Source organism: Dipodomys merriami, unplaced genomic scaffold (genome assembly GCF_024711535.1).
Source record: "Dipodomys merriami isolate MVZ:Mamm:240054 unplaced genomic scaffold, mDipMer1.0.p SCAF_7, whole genome shotgun sequence".
NCBI lineage: Eukaryota > Metazoa > Chordata > Mammalia > Rodentia > Heteromyidae > Dipodomys > Dipodomys merriami.
Window position 1 is genome coordinate 30896862 of NW_027206290.1, and position 22127 is coordinate 30918988.

Sequence of the window (22127 nt, forward strand, 5' to 3'; positions counted from 1 at the left end):
TGCAGGAGAGTTTGTGACCCTCTCCTGTCCAATTAACCATCAAAAAGCCATTAGTTGAGCCAAGTTCAAGTGGTAGAGTGCCAGCCTTGAGCAAATAAGCTTAAGGTTCTAAAAGCACGGAGGTTCTGAGCTCAAACCCCAGTGCTCTCTGAGTAAAGAACCATGCTACAGGATTTGGAAGCGGGGAGGGAGGCTGGGCTTCCTGCCTTTATAACTGACCAGTGGCTCCAGTTAGCTGTCGCCTACTCTCACTGGAGTTACCCCAGCACTGCTCCCCTCCTGTCCTGGGACTGTGGCTTCTAGAAGCTCTCCCCATGCAAGAAGCAGGAGGCAGGAGGTACAGTGTGCCTTCCCATGGTGCCCCTGGAGTCCTCTTGTGCCACAATGCACACACGTGGATGTGACTCATAACCCAGATGCACACCCAGCCCAGCTCAATGTCTGTGTCAGAACCACAGACCTTCACCCAGTGTCTCACAGATGGGGAGGTAGAAGCCCAGGGTGGAACAGAGGAAGAGACAGAGCCTATGTTTAGTTCTCATGTGTCTTGTGTGTGTGTGATTGGGGGGGGGGGGAGTTGGGGTGATATCTGTGCCTCTTATATGCTAATTGACTGAAATGATGCTTCAGTTGGGCCAGGTTTCTTTCTTCCTCCAAAGTTTGCAGTCTGGGGTACAGATAAGAGAATGCTTTCCCTCCCTTTTCTCCTTTGTTTCAGACAAGGGTGAACAGATTAGGAAAACACATCTTTCCAGTGGTGGAGAGTAAACGCATGGTGTTGAGTATGCCAGGCCAGGGCCTTAGCACCCAACTACAGCCCCAGCCCTTTCAAAATCCTTTTAAAATCGGTCACTGATTAGTAGAGCTCTAAACACTTTTGAGATATAGGTATTCAATGGTGAATTGGAACAAAGTTTGGGAGGCTGGTCATTGGTGGCTCACACTCGTAATCCTAGCTACTAAGGAGGTTAAGATCTGAGGATCACTGTTGGAAGCCAGCCTGGGCAGAAAAGTCTGTGAGACTCTTACCTCCAATTGACTACCAAGAGAAAGAGAGGAAGGAAGGAAGGAAGGAAGGAAGGAAGGAAGGAAGGAAGGAAGGAAGGAAGGAAGGAAGGAAGGAAGGAAGGGAGGGAGGGATGGAGGGAGGGGGAGGGGGGGAGGAGGGAGGGAGGGAGATAAAGAAAGAAAGAAATAGAAAAGAAAGAGGGAGGAGGGAGGGAGGGAGGAAGAGGAGCTGTGGCTCAAGTGGTAGAACTCTAGCCTTGAGCACAAAAGCTCAGGTACAGAGCTTAGGTCCTAAATTCAAGCCCCAGGAACAGCACCCCCCACATACACACACACACTGGAAATGACTGAGCCCTAAGTGATTGATTATATGTTCCCTTTTTTAACACCAAATGATTCCAAAAGGGAAGACAGCAGCCACCATGCATTTCCACTGTGGTCTTAGCTTTTATGTAAACAGAAAATGGAACATGCCTTCCCCACCACTGTAAACAATGCTCAATGCTGGCCTAAACATCACCCAACACACAGCCTTTTCCACATTCTGAATTACTTCCCGAGGAAACGCCTGCGCCAAAGGTTTCCCACATGTTTGTATGATGATGCATTCTGTCAAATTGCTTTCCACAAAAGCCTCACAGATTACACCAACAATATGGACAGCTGGGTTTGACTGCACCTTTCTTGATACTGGAAATGAGAATTTTAAAATGTTTTTGTTCATTTTAAAGTGGGATAGGGGGTTAGCAAGTTGTGTTAGAATCACTTCTATAATTTCAAAGAGATAAATATTTCCTTTATGTTCACTGATTGTATTTCCCTCTCACGACTTTAGCTCATTTCCTTTGCCTGCTGGTTTTTTTAGCAGGCTAAAGTGTAGTGTGTATGTCTGTCTGTGTCTGTGTCTGTGTGTATGCATGTGCATGTGCTTATGTACACACAAGTACTGGAGCTTGAATTCAGGGCTTAGCTTGAATGCTTGCTTACCTTTTTTGCTCAAGATTGACAATCAGCCACTAGCTTCTTGCTAGTTAATGGGAGATAAGTGTCTCAGATTTTTCTGCCTAGGCTGGCTTCAAACCAGGATCATTAAATCTCAGCTTCCTGATTAGCTAGGATTATAAGCATGAACCATTGGCAAACAGCATGCTTCAATAAATGCATGTGTGTGTGCATGTGAACTCGTGCAAACACACCCCAGTCCCAGGCTTGAACTCAGGGCCTGGGCACTGTTCCTGAACTTCTTTTGCTCCAAGCTAGTGCTCTACCACTTGAGCCACACAGCTCCACGTCTGGCTTTTTGGGCAGTTCATTGTAGATAAGAGTCTCGTGAACTTTTATTCCCCAGGCTAGCTTCAAACTTCAATCCTCAGATCCCAGCCTCCTAAGTAGATAGGATTACAGGCATGGACCAATGCTGGGCTAATACTTTTTAGTGATAGAAACAACCCCAGGATGCTGCACATTTGTATACCAGGTGCTGTTCATGTATCTGTTACTTCCAACCATCCTGGTGAGTTTCCATTTAATGAACAACCTGAAGCTCAGAGAATGTAAACAACTTGGCAAGATCTCACAGTGAACAAGTGGCTGAGCTGGGACTAAGCCTTTAGCCTGTGACTCATATACTTGTGTTCTTATCTCTAGCTCTGCTTCTTTGGGCATTTGTTGGAGAACTAGATAAATCACAATTTCAACAGTGAAGATCATTTTCCCAGTTGTCTTAAAAGTTTTAGTTGTGTAAACCTAAGTTAAAATGTTGATGTTGTTAAAGATGAGGTACAAATGGCCCAGAAACATATGAAAATAAATTGAATTTCACAATTAAAAGCAGTGAGATGTCAGGTTTCACTTGCCAACTTAACAATGGTTGGGGGAGCAGGGTGGATAGGGGGAACACTGATATCCAGCTCTGAGTTCCAGACCTGAGATTCCTACATGGAGGCTTGTAAACAAACTGGTTCTACCTTCTAAACCATGTATTAGAATGTTCAGTGTGAACCATTAAGCCATGAATTACAATGCTAGGATATTATTCGAAGAAAATAATCAACAAAGGACAAAAGCTTGCGAGTCAAATAACATTACCGAAGAGAGAGAGACAGAGACAGACAGAGACAGAGAGACAGAGAGAGAATAGATTGGTTGATACTGATATTTCTCTCTTATTGGAGTTTGGACTCAATGCCTCTTGCTTGATTTTCTTGCTCACTTTCTTACTCATAGGTCATGCTCTACCACTTGAGCCACGCCTCCAACTTTGCCTTCTGTTGCTTATTTTTCAAGGGGAGTCTCAAACTTTCCTGCCTAGGCTTGTTTCAAACTGAGATCCTTGTGGGGCATTGATAGCTCACGCCATAATCCAAGCTACTGAAGAGGCTGAGATCTGAGGACCTAGCCCAGGTAGGAAATTTTATGAGTCTTATTTCCAATTAAGCACCAAAAAAGCAAAAGTAGCTCAAAGTGGTAGAGAGCTAGCCTTGAACAACAAAAAAACTCAGGGATAGCACCCAGGTCCTGAGTTCAAGATCCAGATGGCCTGCGCGTGTGCGCACACACGCACACGCACACACACACACACACACATACATACACACACACACAGATCCTCTGAATTTTTGCCTTCTGAGTAAGCTTACAGACATGAGTGAGCCTGTATGGCCAGGCTTGAAGCCATGTTTACAATATCTAAGAACTAGGGAGAAAATAAATAACAATGTCTATCAATACATTGCTTAAATGCATCAAGGTTCATGAAATACACCCTGGCAAAGCAGGTATAGAAGATGGGGTTGGAGGCATGTATTTGTTCTAACATCTTATCAAAAGGAAGATGTAGATTAATTCTAAGAGATGTGGGCAGAGGCCTACCATATGTTAAATGAAAATAATTGACCATAAAACAATATATATAGTATGACCCTATTTTTATAAAAAGGTTCATGTGCACCAAACACTGGAAGAATATGCACCAAAATATTAGCAATGACTTTTCTCAGGGAATTTATCTCTCTACTTCTATTTTCTGACTTCCAATTTTTTTCCCATTGTGGGAGGAGATTGGACCCAGCACTTAGTACTTTATCACTTGACTTGTGCCCCTAGCTTTTTTGTTTTAATTTTGCCAAGATCAGCTTTTACCTTCCAAGAAGCTTGGATTACAGTTGTATACCACCATATCTTACTATTTTCTAGATTTATTTTGCAGTTTCACATTTATAATAATTTAAATAGTGGATTTTTTTGTAGCTTTCTTTTATCATTGCTAAGATTTCAGGGTCCTCCTTCCTTGACAGTTAAAACTGATTCATGTTAGAGGAGATCCCCTCCATCGAGTTTTAATATGGGCATTAATATGGACTGTGTCATTTATTCTAAGCTATTCCTTAGAACATTATTGTACTGATTATTCCAATACTACTGTCATTTCAGACCCAGAGATGTTGAATCCCAGTAATTCCAACTGATGCATAATGGATCATCTCCAGATCCTTGCTACTCAAAGAGTGGCATCACCTGGGAGTTTATTTGCTGCACTCTGGGAGCGCTGAGTCCAAGACCCACTGAACCTAAGCTTGCATTGTAAGCAGATCTGTGATGTTAGAGCAGCCTTGGTCTGTGTTCAGGTACCCCATCTGGTTCCTTCTGTGAGCTGGAACAGTGAGAAGTTTTAGGAACAGGAGCAGCCATTGTGGGCACTAATGCCAGGCTGACAATTAGTGTTAAGAGCCTGGGGCTAGGGCTGTAGTTCAGTGGTAGAAACTTACCCATCATTCAGAAGGCCCAGCACCATTAAAAAAAAAAAAAAGAGCCAAGTGATCTTGATGATGATGCCAGTTCCAGAGTCACATGCATCAACCCCGACCATAATTAAAGAGACAACAGAATGCACAGGAGAGGAGTCAGTCAGACTGGGTCACAGGATATATTACCCTGGATTCCGAACACAGGCATGTGGCCATTTGATCTGGCAAGTGCTGGGTAAATGCATGTTCACTTGACCTATTTAGGTAAATAGTATTAAATTTTAAAATAGAGTAGTTTCATTTTGCATTTGAGAATCAGGTTTTGAGCTACCGGGGAGCCTTTTTAGGGGAGATTGCCTGATTTCTCATTAACATGATGAAGCCGCCTTGGGAATTTCATTTGGCCCTCCTGGGAGCATGGGTGGGAACAGCTGAGGTGTGATTGTGGGTGGATGTCATGTGAGCCCTAGACCAGTCCTTCCCCCATCATGCCCCAGCCATCTCACCCCTCCTCAGGATAGTGGGGAGGAAATAGATTAACTGGTTGTGGGTGCAGATGGGGAAAGGGCTTCTACTAACCTCTTGCTGGCCCCCAGGTCAGGAAGATCATCCCGGTGCTCCTTGATTATATGGGGTAACACACAGGAAGCTGCCATTGAGGGCTGCAGTGCCTGAGGCAGTGACTCGGGGTCAGATCAGCATCCCCAGGCTACCCTGAGCAGGCATGGAGTCCCTTTCCCAGGCTCCTTTTCTAGCTGCAGCCTCCATGCCTCCTCTCAGGACTCAGTTTAGTGTCACCTCCGACTACCCCTCCCTCAGCAACATGGCCCTCCCACACCTACTTTGGTCCTGTCTCATTACTTAATAAGCATATCTAATACCCCGGTAATGTACTTGCTGTGAGCCAGGCCCTGTTTTAACTCCTTTACATATACGAACTCATTTAAGTGCCATGACAGCATTAGTAAGCTAAGAGAGAGCTAAGGCACAGAGATATCACATAGCTTTTCCAGCATCACAAAGCGGGTATGTGACAGGGCCAGTATTTGAATCCAGGTAATCTGCTTGTAAGGTCTTACTTCTAGCATAGCACTGTCTTTTTCTTTAAATTTTATGCCAGTAGTGGGACTTGAATTTAAGGCTTCATGCTTTCTCTTGGCTTTTTTTACACAAGGCTGGAATTCTACCACTTGAGCCACCCCTCCACTTCTGGATTTTTGCTGGTTAATTGAGAATTTAAGTCTCATAGACTTTCCTGCCTGAATGGACTTCAAACCAGGATCCTCAGTTCTCAAAGTCATGAATAGGTAGGGTTACAGATGTGAGCCCCACCACTCAATTTTGTGTGTGTGTTGTTGTTGTTATTGTTATTTGGTTTGTTGTTGTTGTTGTCTTTGCTTGAACTTAAGGCCTGGCCACTGTCCTTGTTTTGTTTTTTTGGGAGGGTTGTTGTTGTTTTTGTTTAAACTCATAGCTAGCACTCTACCACTTGAGCCACAGCACCACTTGTGGCCTTTTCTGCTTATGTGGTATTGAGGAATTAAACCCAGGGCTTCATGCATGCTAAGCAAGCACTCTACCACCAAGCCACATTCCCAGTCCTTTTGTTTTGTTTTTAGTGATATTAAAGTTTGAACTGAGGATCTTGAGCTTGTGAGCTTAACCTACCACTTAACCTGTGTACCCAACTCTTTTTTGCTTTAGTTATTTTTCAAATAGAGTCTTTTATTTTTGTCCAGGTTAGCCTCAAACCACAGTCCTGTATCTGCCATTACCATAGGCATGAGCCACTGAGGCAAATTTGCATAGCATTTTTAACATTCTATAATCATATTTTTTGGAGGACAAGCTGTTCTCAAATTCAGTCCACTTGCTTCAGCCTTCCAAGTGCTGGGATTATAGGAATCTACCACCACACCTACTTATATTTCAACTCTGTTCATGTATCTCACTGGCAGAAGTGAGGCAGATGCTTTGTCTGTTTTGCTTATTTCATGTCCCCAACACAATAAAAAGGTGCCTAGCAAAACAGCAATAATTGCTATGTGAATGAGCAAATGAATACTAGTTGTACACTCTCTTCAGGTTTATTCATTGTGAAGTTACAGAATTTTTTGGAAGGCCCCAGTTCAAAGTAGCTTCATTTCATTTTGCAAGATTCCATTCTGTCTGGAAGGAAGACTACTTCTTGACTACTTCATTTTGTTTTGTAGAAGCAGTTCTATCTCCTGTTTAGACAACATATTACAAACTAAAATATTGCCAACTAACAACAACCTTGGTAAAAAAAAAATCAAGAAACTGACTCCCCCCTCCACAGCAGCTTCCTGCAACAGCTACTGAGCTAAAACTACAAAATGTTAGCAGTGTAATCCTTCTCCATCTTAAATGCTCATGAAGCACAACTCTAACCCCACCCAGGGTGACACTGCCCATGGGTGTCTGCCCCTTTACTCTCATGGAAAGTGAATATACCTTTGCCCTCTTGCTTAGCCATACTGAATTCTTTTTTTCTTTTTTCTTTTGGCGGTTGTGGAACTCTGGGCCTGGGCGCTGTCCCTGAGCTCTTCAGCTCAAGGATAGCACTTTACTACTTGAGCCACTGTACCACTTCCAGATTTTTCTGCTTATGAGGAATCAAACCCAGGGCCTCATGCATACAAGGCAAGCACTCTACCAATGAGCGAGCCACTTTTCCAGCCCTAAGGGTGAATTCTTTCATACATCTCAGCACTGGCCAAAACCCTAGACATAACCATGTCATCATTTCCCAACAGATGCTGTGAGCTTGGGAACAAATGAAGAACAAATCCAGATGTGAGGAAACTGCTGGGCAGATGGTGGGCTGATTCATCAGGCTCCTATACCCCCTTGAAGGTAATTCAGATTCAGGCCTCACAGACCTAAGTGCTGTGAACCTTACAGACTGTGAGCCACACCCCGAGATTGGCTGTCCAACCCATGGAAGCCCTAAGTTTCCTGTGTTGAGCCTCCACTCTATCCAGGCATTCAGGCAGCTGTTCAGCATGCTAAGATGAGTTCCAAGGCACAGAATAAGTGAGACCCAGAGTTGAAGGAACTCAAAGCTGCAGCTGAGTTCTGACTGAGGAGGGAGCTGGGTATCAAGGGCAGGGAAATGACCTGCCTCTGAGGTTGGGCCTTAATGACTCAGATTTTGCTAGATACCAACGTGTTTTGAGGAGGCAAGCATACTTCTTTGGAAGAACTAATTTTTTAGAATGTGTGTGGTGGTGGGAAGGGTGTATGCTGGTATTGGGGCTTGAACTCAGGGCCAGGATGCTTTCTCACTCAAGGCTGGTACTCTACCACTTGAGCCACACCACCTCTACTTCTGGCATTTTGCTGGTTAGTTGGAGATGAGAGTCTCTCAGATTTGTCTGCCCAGGCTGGCTTCAAATCATGATCCTCAGATCTTAGCCTCCAGAATAACTAGGATTACAGGCATAAGCCACTGGTACTGGCTAATCTTACCTTGTACTTAGCTCTTACAAAAACCTTATTCAAATTTTGGATATACGCTCCAAGTTCCATCTTTCAATGCTGTATGCAACTAGTGTCAACTAGTTTAAATGTGTCAAATAGTTTAAGTGCTGTATGAAGCTAGTGTCAACAATTCCTCACAATTTTAATTTAATCTGAAATGTTCTGAAAGTTGAGAACACAAAGCAATATATAAAGACAATGGCGATTGATTGGCATTTCCAGTCTTTTCTTTATATGTAGACAATCCAAAAGAATTTAACCCAAGATGGAAAATTCAAAAGCAGACTCAGAGGAAATAATTATGTCACTGAGCACATACTTCTTTATTTAGAAAAAGAACTATAAACCTATGTTTCATTATTCATCAGAAGTATCTCTTCCTTGAAACTTCAACTTCATTGTGACTAAACTAATAAGATGTTTCAAAAGCCAATGCTCAAAATACCTTCCAATTATTAAAAGCTGGTTCCATTTTAAATATTATGATTCATGGACTTTGGAAATATTTCATGGATTATTAAAATAGAATTCAGTGACTCCATGAATTAGGAGTGTATGCATGCACGCAGACCATTTTTCCTGGCACAAAATTAGGCTGTAGGTCAGGGTATTATCTCATTGGAGGGCAAAGAGGATATGGAGGCCAAGCCATCCAGAGTGTCTGGAAAACCCCAAGAAAGAAGGAGAGCAGAAGTGTGTTTGTGTCCATCAGTTTGCTCTTGAATATTTTTAAGCAGAGTAAATATAGAGGCTGTGCAATCAATCAGCCCTATTGTTGGCCACAACACTGATCTTATATTATCAATGTGGCCTGCCTTCCAACAGGAAGGGAAATGTACACCTGCCTGACTAGCAGCCTGTTTATAGTCTCATTTCTAAGTCCTGGGTTCCAATCTTTATTTGCTGCCAATGAACTATGTATCATTTGATAAATCACTTCCTCTTTTTTTTTTTTTTTACATCTAATGTCTCAGCTACACCAGGGAATAACAATACTTTGCTTATCTGATCCTGATCTGGTGATTTCAGAGTCCTTTGTGGAAATAATTTTTAGGTATATTTTTTTAAAGTATCATAAATTTTTCTGCCCCGGATGGCCTGGGCAAGAAAAGGCTGAACTGAAGGAGTGGCTCAAGTGGTAGAGCATCAGCAATGAATAAATAAGCAAGCCAAGTGAGAGTTCAAAGCCTTGAGTTCAAGCCCTGGTGTTGGCATAAAAAAGAAAAAAAAAGTGAAATGATGGAGCAAAATCTTCAGGTAGTCAAAAGAAAAACTCGAGGACATGATAGAAGAGGCTGGAGGGCTGAGTGCAGGAAGAAAAAGGGAGGTAAAAAACATGAATATTGGGAGATAGAGGAAAGACATTTTTGAGACATTTAGACAATAGAGAAAATATCAGGAAGAAGGGATGAATGGAGGTAGAACCCCTTTCCTTGAATTTTTAGCAAAAGAATCACATTTGGACTTCATTACATGTGCACCAGTACTGGGGCTTGAACTTAGGGCCTAGGTACTGTCCTTAGCTTTTTTTCATTCAAAGCTGGCACTTGACCACTTCAAGTTGATGTGTACATCCACTCCTGGCTTTTTGGTTGTTAATGGTAGGAAGTGTCTCATAGCCTTTCCTGACTGGGCTGACTTTGAACCTCAATCCTCAGAACCAGGATCCTCAGATCTTCCTGAGTAGCTGGGATTACAGGTATAAGCCAGCTGCTGTCCAGCCGAGGGGTTTAGGGAAGCAAGCGATGACTCAATGAATTTACAGACTTCTTGCCCTTACAGAAAGATATCTCCATTCACCTTTGGACTAAACACTTAAGACATTTCTTGAAACTTTAAGACCTTGAAAGTCTGCAGGGTATATGGTATTCCAGCCATTGACTTGTTAATCCAGCAAGAATAAGAGGGTCCATCTTGACCTGATCAGCCTCCCTTGTCCTGAGGTGACCTTAAGTGAGCTATGGGAGCCGCTGGCTCCTCCCATGCCCAGTGTTGAAAGCTTTTCCCATATATGGGATATAAGGGCAGCTAAAAATCCTTTTGATTTATACTCATGCCAGGCCCAGTGTGGTTGTAACTAGGATATAAATAAGCACTGCATAACTTTGGTCTCAATGTGCACAGATGCCTGTCTTAGAAATGATTGCTAAAAACCAGAGATTCCTTGGAAAACAAATATACTTATTCCATTAATTTAACAAATAGCAGAAGCATATGAACATATCTTCCCCCAGGGGTGTAGTAGAAATAAACCTTTGAGGGGGAAAAACAACATTAAAATCCCCTCCCAGGTATTTATTACTCAATATGGAAATAAAGGTCCACAAAAGTCTTATTCATTTTTAGTAAGTAGAATTGTACCTCAGGAAAAATACCTCAGAATACTAATCCTGAAACATAGGTCACTAAAATATTTTGGCATCAGGAAGGATTCTGTGTTGACATGCTATGAATAGAAAGAGTTGGACTTAAGTACTAATCCTACTCAATGGATTCTTCTAATTCAGGAAATTAAGTGGAAACAGTTTTAGCCTGGAATTCTGGAATGTTTCTTAAAATTATTTGTAGTGGAGAGAAAAGAAAATGATTCCATAAAAAATGAGAATGAAGCCAAGTTTCTAATGTGAATTAACTTCCGAGTCTTTTTGTGTGTATGCTGGTACTGGGACCTTAACTCCAGATCTCACTTTTGCCCAGCTCTTTCCCCTCAAGGCTGGTGTTCTACCACTGGAGCCACACCTCCACTTCTAGTTTTTTTGAAGGCTAATTGGAAATAAGAGTCACTTGGACTTTCCTGTCTGAACTGTTTTCAAACCTTTATCCTCAGATCTCAGACTCCTGAATAGCTAGGATTACAGGCATGAGCCACCAGCACCTGGTTCAGAAATCAATTAACAAGAAATCAAGCTTTATTTACCATTTTTCTTTATCAGGATTTTTGGTCCCTTACCCTGCCACAAATCAGTTCTATGAACTTCTGCCCACTGCCCTTCCAAATTGTCAGTGGATGAGAAAAAGTAGGGAGAGGAACAGGAGACAACACTAGGCAGGAGCAGTAAAGTGTAAGTGAGAGAAACAGAGAACAGAGGAGAGGAGAGGAACGAAATCCCCCAGCTTTTCTAGGATTTTCTTGTGTTCATCTGGGTCTCAGAACCAATGAAAATAACATCCAACAAAATGCAAAAACATGGCACAGAGCTGAGTCCCCCATAGCTCATGCCTGTAATACTTAGCTTTATTGATAGGAGGATTACAGCTCAAGGCTGACCCAGGCAGAAACAAATAACCAGAAAAAAAGCAGGGCTGGAGGTGTGGCTCAATGGTAGAAAGCCTGCCTGGCAAGCATGAGGCCCTGAGTTCAAATCCCCGTACTGCCGTTCATCCCCCCAAAAAAGGTGGCACAGCACCTCTGTCTCAGCAGATACCACTCACACAGAAGTATTCTATACCACTGTGGCATCAGGTAACAGTTAGTCTAGACAGTTTCCAAGAACTAACTCCTACATAAAGGTGGCCTTTGGCCCAACCACCTTGCACAGTTGTTTTAACACTAACCTTTCCAGATTGAAGTCGCCCATAGCTGAGGATTCACACTTAAGGGTTTGCTCGTGCAAGGTCGGGTGCTTCTCCGTGGTGGCCAGACAGTCTTGATCCACTTCAAGGTGGCCCTGCAGTTGCTCCGGGACCTATGGCACAAAATCACAAGAGTCATTCACAAGCCTGCAGATGTAGTCATTGTCCCCCAGACACAATGCCCTACAGTAGTTCTAAATGCTGTTCCCACCTGCTTCTGCAGTGCCATTTCTCAGACTTAGACACCTAAAATATACTGAGACCACCCGAGGACCAGCCCGGCCATCACTACATGCTCTTAGCACATGGCTGGAACAGTTGCTTTCCCCTCCCCTCCCTTCTCTCCTCTTCCCTTCCCTTTACCTCTCTTCCCCTTCCCCTTCTCTCTTTTCCTCTCTCTCAGATGAATGCATTTAGTGGCCCCAGGCCTTCCTAAGTGGAGCAATCTGTAATCCTGTGTATTTGCTGGGCACTGCCAGTAATCTTAGCTACTCAGTAGGCTGAGATCTGAGGATTTCTATTTCAAAGCCAGCCCGGGCAGGAAAGACTGAAAGATTCCTAACTCCAATTAACCAGCCAAGGGCTGTAAATGGAAGTATGGGTCAAGTGGTAGAGTGCCAACCTTGTGGGAAAAAGGGAATTTTAAGTGCAAGGCCCTGAGTTCAAGCCCCAATACTGGCACACACACACACACAAAAAAAAGAAAAAGAATCCAAGTTTGGAAACCTGCTGGCTATAAGGTATAAAAATGGCAAGTCTGGTGGATGTTTTCCACCAGTCTTGGGAGAAACCCAATATTTAGCCTCCATCTTTCTCTGTGGCTCAGAAACCTCACCAGGCTCCCATCTGTCTTGGCTTTAGTTGTTTGCAGCCAATAGAAGATAGTGACAGGAGAAAGGAGTTGGCAAAGGACAAGGTAAGGGTCTTTATTTCTCCAGTTCCCTGTGGATTGACTTACACCCTCCTACCAAGCACCACTACATTGGCCAGCCATTCCTCCAGCTCCAGCTACTTCTTTTAAGCTCCTGTCTCCTTTTAGCCCTGAACCAAATGGGCCTCTCAGACCACGGGCTGTCAGGAGCCCTTTACTATCTCAGCCCCAGTAGGAATCCCTGCTTACTCTCTATCATCAGGAAGAAACTTCTGAACTGAGGTCTCTAAAGGCCTTGAACCAGTTCTGCTTTCTGGACCCTCTCGATCCTATGTTCAGCCAGTTCCCCAAGTCCTAATTTTTTGATGCCTTGTGTATCATTTATTTCTTAGCAATTGGCTTTCACACACACCACTTCATTGACACCAGGCTTGCCAAGCAAGAACCCTTATGCCTTCTTGGTAGCCTAAGTCAATCCATGTCTTAGTCTCTTCCTTTCTTGAACATTTGGTGGCACGGCCCTTTTTCTCACCTTCTTAAAGCCTTCCTTTTTCTTAGTGTCAGTAGCTCTGCTCCTTCAGGTCTGCTCCTGACCCTGTGTAGGTTCCCCCACTTCAGTCTCCCTTGGGAGCATCTTTTTTCCCCCTGCCCTCTAGTTATTGTCGCCTATGACTTTATCCTTGATAAATCCGTGTTTCTGATCCAAACCCCTCCGAGGGCTAGATCCATTGCTTTAACTACACACAGCACCTTTCCACTTGGATATTCCACTGGGGCCTTGATCTTAAGTCTTCAATTATACTTGACACCTTGCCTCCTGCCTGCCTTTCACACCAGTCTGATCTGGATATTTCACTTGGTCTCAATTATCCCCTCTTCCTTTATTCACCCTCCCTTTCAGTCTATCTCCCCTATGTGCAGATCTATCCCCCTCTCCATCCTTACTGCCAGCCCTGATTCAGGGCCTTATAACTTGTCCTGACTTACCGATTCCTAAGTAACTGGTACCTGCATTCTTGTCCCATTGCTCAAACTCAAAACAAAAATCCAAGCTCCTTAACGTGGCTCAGAGGCCTTGCAAATGTCCTTGACTCCCTGATTAGACTGCTCTTCCACTCTACCATGCGTACTCTGGGTTCTACCCAGGAATTTACAGGGCCACATAGATCCTCACGCTTGCAGCACTTTCTTTCCCATGTGTCATTGCATGTGTTTCCTTCTTCTAGAAGACTCTTGTGCCCCCTACTCTGCCAAGTTCCCCCGTAATGTCCATAGCAGAAATTACTTCCCTCGCTGGCAAGGATGCACCTCTCCTGGGCTGCTGTGAGCGCCAGCTCCAACATTACTCAAGTGGTCTTTTACTGATCAGTTCACCAAGCTGTTGTTTCTAGCAGACTAAAATCATTGGAAAAGGCAGAATTTCTTTTTCCATATCCAAATCCCTAGACCCTGAGAAAGAGTCTGGGACATTTAAATCATGCCAGATAAATGTCTTCTGAATGCATGATTTAATAATTGATGACAGAGGACACCTATGTCCTTTAGCACCTGAGTACCTCTGGGTTTTGTTCACACTTGGCGATTTTGTAGCATAGCTTGACTGAACCTGGATTGGCCCTGAATCTGGACTTCCATTGCTGAGACCATGGTACAAACTATATTGTCCATCTTGAGCCCATTTATGGGTCTCCCCATTGCTCTACCTCCACTGCCCACCACCCTGGACTGAAAACAAGGCTGTTATAGTAACAACATGGATTACTTATTTGAATAAATGTAGTAAATAAGCAAGAAAGTAAAATATTTTAAATCTGTAAAGCTTGATTTGAGCTTAACTTTTGGTTTGCCTGTGTGTGTGTGTGTGTGTGTGTGTGTGTGTGTGTGTGCGCGCGCGTGTGTGTGTGTGTGTGTGTGTGTGTGTGTGTCCATCCTAGGCCTGGACTCTATCCCTGAGCTTTTATCCTCAAGGCTAGTGCTTTTACCACTTGGCCACAACTGCACTTTCAGCTTTTGAGTGGTTAATTGGAGGTAAGAGTCTCATAGGCTGGCTTCAAACAACAATCCTTAGCTCTCAGCCTCCTGGGTAGCTAGGATTACAGGTATGAGCCACCTGGGTTTACTCTTTATAATGACCTATATGCACATGCTACTCTGGAACATACCATGGACTCAGATTTATTATTATTGGTTTATTATTTATTATTACTGGCTACTGGTAAGGTATGTAATAATGTTATAAATGCCTCAAGGAAGAAAAAGACTCATATTTTTTCAGTGATAAAATCTGCATATTTGTATTTCAACAATGTAGCTAAAACTTAATGTAAATTCTTTTTTCCTCTTTTGGCTTAATGCATATCATTTATTCAGTATAAAATCTTTATACTATATGTTCCACGTGTTAAGAACAAATGTTTGGGGCTGGGAAGGTGGCTCAGTGGTAGAGTGCTTGCCTTGCTTGCATGAGGCCCTGGGTTCGATTCCTTAGCGCCACATATGCAAAAAAAGCTGGAAGTGGTGCTGTGGCTCAAGTGGTAGAGAGCTAGTCTTGAGCTGAAAAGCTGAGTGACAGTGCCCAGGCCCACAGTTCAGGCCCCACAACCAACCAAAAAAAAAAAAAAAAAAAAAGAATAAATGTACATTAAATCTTGGTAAGACTTAAAAAAAAAAGAAAAGAAAAAGACTTATATATCTAGAAACAGATATGTGTATATGTTCATTTATTCTCAGAAACTAAGATGGTTTAACTTTTAGCCAAACATCTCTTCTCATTCCCACCACTGAAGAGACATTGCTTTATAAAGTCATTTGTAATTGCCTATGTCAAATTGCCAAGTATTTTAAAAAAGTGGATTGAAGTCATTACCATTCTTCTGTCTTGTAAGTCACTGGGAGACTCCTGATTGATTCTTCTAGAAAATTCTTGTACCTCTTTGGAAAATTCTTGTACCTGTGGTAGAAAATGCAATATTGAATTAGCGGTTTGGCCATTTGTGTTTGAATTTGGTTATTTCCAATATTTATAACAAGCTTTCAAAGTATTGCCTTAGTCTTCAGTTGATCAGTCTGTTCTTTTAACTTCTGGCACATCTGTGTCCCTTGGGATATCTTTAGAAAAATGTAAGAATTTGAGGAAGGGATTTTCTGAGAGGCTAATGTCAACTTCAAGAGGTTTGTCTCCATTTCTTTTCCTGTAAATAAGAGAGAGTAAATTTAGGCTAAGATTCATTTTAATTTATAGTTTTATTAAATACTAGAAATAGAAGCCTGTGGTAGATCACCATCATTTGCTATATGTTTTTATTTGTTTGTGTTCAAAATGCCTATTTATGCCAGGAGCTAGTGGCTCCTGCCTATGATCCTAGCTATTCAGGAGGCTGAGATCTGAAGATCATGATTCAAAGCCAGCCCAGGCAGGAAAGTCCATTTGACTCTCAGCTCTAATTACCAGCAAAAAGCTGGAAGTGGAGCTATGGCTCCAGTGGTAGAGCACTAACTAGCCTTGAGCAAAACAAAACAAAAAAACAAAACAAAACAAAACAAAAACCTCTGGGATAGAACCTAGATCCTGAGTTCAAGCCCCAGGACCAGCACGCAGGGAAAAAAAAGGCTATTTAAATATAGAAAATTTAAGGTATTAGTACCTGTGTGTTGTTGATTGATGTGCTTTTCAGGCTCCATCTACACAAAGAATAAGAAAATGTTACTGTGGAGATCAATGGATGACAGTAGTATTCCGAATGACTTGCTATGTTCTGACCCCCATGCAGACAGCCCATTACTATGGTCAAGAGCCTGGACCAGGAGGCTGAGGTTGAATTCCATTCTGAGGTTTCTTTGCTAAGCAACCAAGGTACTATCATATAAGTCTTAAATGTCTTGGAAGTAGAATAGGGATCATAACATAATCTACCTCATAGGGTTTATATGAAGATTAAATGTTAAATATTCACATACTATCTAGCAAGTGATAAGTCTGATACACATTAGCTGCCATTGGATTGTGTTTGATTCTAGCATGTGGCATACTCTCCAGCATTTCTCCTAAGACTAGTCCACAAACACAACTCTAGAAGAGAAAGAACCATTGTTTTTTTTTTGGTTTTGTGCCAGTACTGGGGGTGAACTGGCCAGGGTGTTGTCCCTTAACTTTTGTTACTCAAGACTGGTGATCTACCACTTGAGCCATAGCTCCTTCTGGCTTTTTGCTGGTCAACAAGAGATAAGTGTCTCATGAGCTTTGCTCCCTGGGCTGGCTTTGAACTATGATCCTCAGCTCTTAGCCATCTGAATAGCTAGGATTACACGCCTGTAATCCTAGCCACTCAGGAGGCTGAACTCTGAGGATCCTGGTTCAAAACCATCCTAGGAAGGAAAGTCTATAAGATTCTTATCTACAATTAAACACCACAATTAAACACACACACACACACACACACACACACACACACACACACACACACACACACACAGCAAAATGGGCAAGGTGTATGGCTCAAGTAGTAGAGCACCTACCTGACAAGTGTAAGATCCTGAGTTCAAACCCCAGTACCACAAAAGAAGTAAAAGGAGACTATACAATCCTGTCAAAGTGCCAAAGAATTAAGACATTTACTTTGATTGCTAAGGTGAATTTACCTTAGTACTGAACCTCATCCAAGGAGAATCTAAGTCTCCATATGTTGGCAGTTGGGTGGCATTAAGCATACGGAATAAGAGGGAGTAGCAATATAAATGTTAACAAAATCTGATACTAAATGGTCCTGAATATAGTAAGTTTGAATTATGTTATCCTTGGGGATGGCAGGAGGATGCCATACAATGGAAGATGCAAACAAGTTTACTGTTTCCCAGTGTCTGCCAGTCTAGAAGAAGAAAATGACCACAGACACCTCCAGATTATGAGGATCCACAGCAGGCTGAGCAAACTGCTAAGACAGAAGTAGCAAAGAAGTGAGGATGGAAAAGATGGTGACTTGATGCATCAGAAGTTAGGTCACCCAAAGGGAAGGGAAGAATCCAAAGTAACCAACAGGCCTTTGATGAGTTGAGATGGAATATTCCAAGCAAGGAAGGAGTTCAAAGAATTCAGGGCTGGTCCTGAGAAGAGGTTCAGGACCAGCCAAATAGGTGAGTCTGACTGCCAGGGGAGGAGCTGACATTTGGGAAAATAGAGAGACCCAAATTCCAGCTTGGGGAAATTGCATTTTATTCTCTTATATGTTATTCTGGGTCAGCCCAATGCTTCTCATGGAGACACCACTGAGTTTCTGAGAGTTCAAGTCACTGGGAAAGAAAACCGAGAACTACCCTCTCAAGCCCACCAACTAAGCATTTACAGGAGACTGCTTTCATTTACCTGCAGTTGTTGGAAAGGCTCTGTTTCTTTCTTTGGTTGCTCTGGATGTTGTTTAGAAACATCATCTGACCTCGACATGGCTTCTAAAATTTCTTGTAAAGCCATTGGTTTTGTTCTCAATGTAGGAGAAAAGCTAACTTGTTTATCTATGGAAAATGGCTTCTCCATTGTGTTATTTTTAGGGATTTTCACTCTGGGGGCAACCTTAGAGAAATTCAGGTGCTGGTGATGAACTTGACCGTGGCCATCTTTAAACCCATTGTTTGAACTTGCTTTTTCAATCAGCTGTTTCTGGGGTACCTGCCATCTGGAATATTTTTCTTTATCACTTGTCCCCTTAATTTCAGTTAGGAAGTGTGGATTTTCTTGATGGAATCCATCTCTAGCAGCACAAGGCTCTTCTATATCTGAGGTAGTTTCTGCTATCACGCTTAGATAATGACTTGGCTTCTTGCTGTTTATACCACCCTGTTTTGGCTTGGGTTGGCCAGTGAATTCTGAGGTTTGTTCTTTGTGGCAAGACTTCTTAACATAGCGTGAAATTATATTTCTAATAACAGCTGCTTTGTCAACACTGTCAGTATTGGAGGTCTCTGGGAGTGTTTCACAATCAATACCTTTGCCTCTTAAGATTTGTTCTCTAAAAAGACGATGGTGTAAAATATTAGAAATGTTTGCCTTTGAATCATTTGAATTATAGGCTGGAATATGAAGAGCCATGATGGATAGTTTCTCCTTATTATAATTGTTGTAGACTGTATTTTTTGTACTTTTATCCCAACCCATGGCCATAATTGAATTTTGGAAGGTCTTATTTTGTACAGGCTTATCTTGAGGGTTTGGTCCTGTCAGAATAAGCTGACCTGAGGCACCGAGGTTGTCATTCTTGAAGGTAAAATGATAGTCATTGCAAAACATCTGGGGCAGGTCCTCATCATAAGGCAAATCCTCCTGTTGTCGGCAAATTGTATCTTCTGAAATATCAGTGTCATCCATGATTGTGAAGCACGATTGTCTCTTGTTCTTCTGCGGCCTGGTCTAGGGGTTGTTAATTGTCACAATAGATCTTCTGGTTTTTATTGATGTTGTTCATTGTGTAGTCTATACTGGAAGGGATGAGAAGAGCTTCATTATTAAACATATTAGAATAATGTGTGAAATTCTATTTTTTTGCCTTATCACCCAAAGCTGCCACTCTACTTATAAGGAAAACCTGCCATTATCAGAATGAGTCAATCAGTGTTGTCAGAACCAGCTTGCAAGTAATTTTCAAGAAATGGTAACTGCTGGGAAAAACCAAAATTCAAAACACCTGAGCATTACCTGATAAAAAGATGGTTCTTCTGTCAGTTGGGGCTCAGATTTTGGAGTAGGAGCTGTTCTGGGCCTACTGGTGTAATAAACCTCAATGCTCCAAGTGTCCTTTTCTCCACTTCCAGCTTTTCTTTTTTTTCCAATCATGGGGCTTGAACTCAGGGCTTGGGCACTGTCCCTGAGCTCTTTGGGCTCAAGGCTAGTGCTCTACCACTTTGAGCCACAGCTCCACTTTCAGTTTTTAAGGGGTTAATTGGAGATTAGAGTCTCACTGGGACTATCCTGTCTTTGAATCCAGGCTTTGAATCCTGATCCTCACACCTCAGCTTCCTGAGTAGCTAGGATTACAGGTGCCTAGCTTTGTGGTCATTGTTTTTATGCTCTTTGGGCCTGGCTAACCTTGCTTCAATTACTTCCCACTCTACCATGTTACCCACTATCCCCATGGTGCTCTTTGTCGCCTGTTATTTCCTGACATTCCTGGCCCTCTGATTTCCTTGTAGGTCTGAAAAGGGCGGAGAAGTACTGAAATATGACCCAGAGAGGACAAATAGGACTTTTAAACATATGGAAGTAGGCCGCAGCCCAACATCTCTCTTCTACTAGGGTCCAGGCAGGAATCTAGTAACAAAAGCCTCCTTCTCTAAGCAGCCCAGCAGCAGTAGAGTGTCTTTTAGACATTCCTGAAAATGGTCAGAGAACCACCACCTGCCATTTGAATGAATCCCTTTTCTTTTTGTTAAATTTACAGCCAGGGACCAGTGGCTCACGCTTGTGATCCTAGCTACTCAGGGAGGCTGAGATCTGGGAGGACTGACATTTGAAGTCAAGCCTGGGCAGAAAAGTCCTTGATACTAGTGTGTGTGGCAGGAGGGGGGGGGGAGGGAGCAGCAAAACACTGGGCTGGAGACATGGCACAAGTGGTGGCCACAAACAAGTAAGCTGAACAAATGCAAGGCCCTCAGTTTAAGCCCCATCCTACCCACCCACCCACCCCCCCAAAAAAGGGAAAATAGGTGGCATTACTTTAGAGGATATCTCTTTTTGATTTGTGAACTTTTGGGACAACTCAAGTGTTAGGTGGGGTGATTAAGGCTGTGTCTCGTTCAAGCACAGGCCAGACTGTGAGGTTTAGTAGCCCAGAGAGACCACAGCCAGTGGCTGGGGGTTTTGCCCATCAGATGCTAGAGTTGGCTGTACAAATCTTTTGAGGCTCTGTTTCAGGAAATTTTAGGAGTCTGTGAGCTTGTGATTTATTGGTTAACCTCAAAAGCGAAAAGACTATGACAAAGAGAGCTTAATTCTACAAAGAAAAACAAAAGAGTACAAAGTAAATGTGTCAAAGGCATAAGGGAAATATTACACAAGGATCTTAGTTTATAGATTTATACCAGTGTTGGACAACCCAAAACACTGCTTGGAGAGTGGGAGAGGAGAATGTAACCACAGGATTCTTTGAAATCATTTATAGAGGTTAATGTTGACTATAAAATGAGAGAGGCACATCTCTGTGAACAGATTTATAGGCTATTCCAACCCAAGTTGAAGATTCAGGGAAAAATGTTTTATTTCCAGGAAAGCCAAAGGCACTGTGGGAAAACAGACATTGAGAGACTGGAATTTCAATTCCAACGTCTCTGCTCATTAACTGCATGCTATTTGGAATGTTACTTCGCTTTAGGGGTTTTTCTTCTTTTTTCTTTCCTGTTATTTTAGAGACAGAGACTCACTATATAGCCTATTCTGGCTTCTTCAACTCAAGAACTCAAATGATCATCCTGCCTTAGCCTCTGGGGTAACTGGAAATCCAAGCAGGCAACACTGACTCATTTTTAACTTTTTTGAATCTCAGTTTTCTCTCCTAAAACAACAATTATACCTGCAAGACGATGACATGGGAGAACATATGTAAAGCCCTTCGTATAGTGCGTGGCCTAGAGTGAGAATTCAAGCTTGAACTCAGGGCCTTGTACGCTCACTTGGCATTTTCTGCCCAAAGCTGGCACACTAGTACTTTAGCCACATCTCTATTTCCAACTTTTTGCTGGTTAACTAGAGATAAGAGTCTCATGGACTTTTCCGCTTGGACTGTCTATGAACTGCAATCCTCAGATCTCAGCGTCTTGAGTAGCTAAGAATTACAAGCATGTGCCACGTCTCAAGAAATAGAAGTTTTTAAAGGAAAAGAAAAGCCAAAAACAACAACAATCTCTGTGTTAGAGACTGAAGAATGGCCAAAGACAGAAGGCTAGGCACTCCTTAACTGTGAAGATGTTTAAAGGGAAAGGGGAGGAATTACCATTACAAGACATGCTCTGTGGAAGCACCTTAAAATTATATTTAAGTCTGACTTTAAAATGAATGTTATTTGAAGATGAAAAAGTATCACTGAGTAATTTTTGACAAAGCATTGTCTGATTTTTGAGGACAAGAAAACTATTTTAAAAGCCTATGGCAAAAAGGAAAAAGAGAAAACAATTCAGTATTATAGGACTTTTTAGGACCCCAGCTAAACCCAAAGTCACACTCATATCCTTTGTGACCCAGAGGGCTCGTTGCTGAGCTCTAAGCCCATCTTATTAGGAAGAGGGGATAGGATTTCCTAAAATAGCATTCCATTTAAACTGATAATGTTGATTGTTGCTATAACATGAAAAATATAAAGACAGGGACCCCACTGCTAGAAATCCAAAGAATTCTTCCGTCAGCACATAAAAATAGCTTGTGTTATTTCTTATGTGTATATGTGTGT

The 22127-nt window shown here is 42.4% G+C and overlaps 1 protein-coding gene across 1 annotated transcript in view; it reads right to left on the reverse strand.

Moving 5' to 3' along the window:
- Window positions 1–22127, reverse strand: part of Aknad1 (AKNA domain containing 1) — a 36816-nt gene that overhangs the window by 14169 nt on the left and 520 nt on the right. Inside the window, exons 2-6 of the mRNA XM_070006181.1 lie at window positions 18062–19167; window positions 16347–16383; window positions 15748–15893; window positions 15569–15631; window positions 11814–11944 (exon numbers count right to left, since the gene is read on the reverse strand). Coding sequence (XP_069862282.1) covers window positions 11814–11944; window positions 15569–15631; window positions 15748–15893; window positions 16347–16383; window positions 18062–19057 — 1373 coding nt within the window. The 5' untranslated portion in view covers window positions 19058–19167. The remainder of the gene's footprint in view (window positions 1–11813; window positions 11945–15568; window positions 15632–15747; window positions 15894–16346; window positions 16384–18061; window positions 19168–22127) is intronic.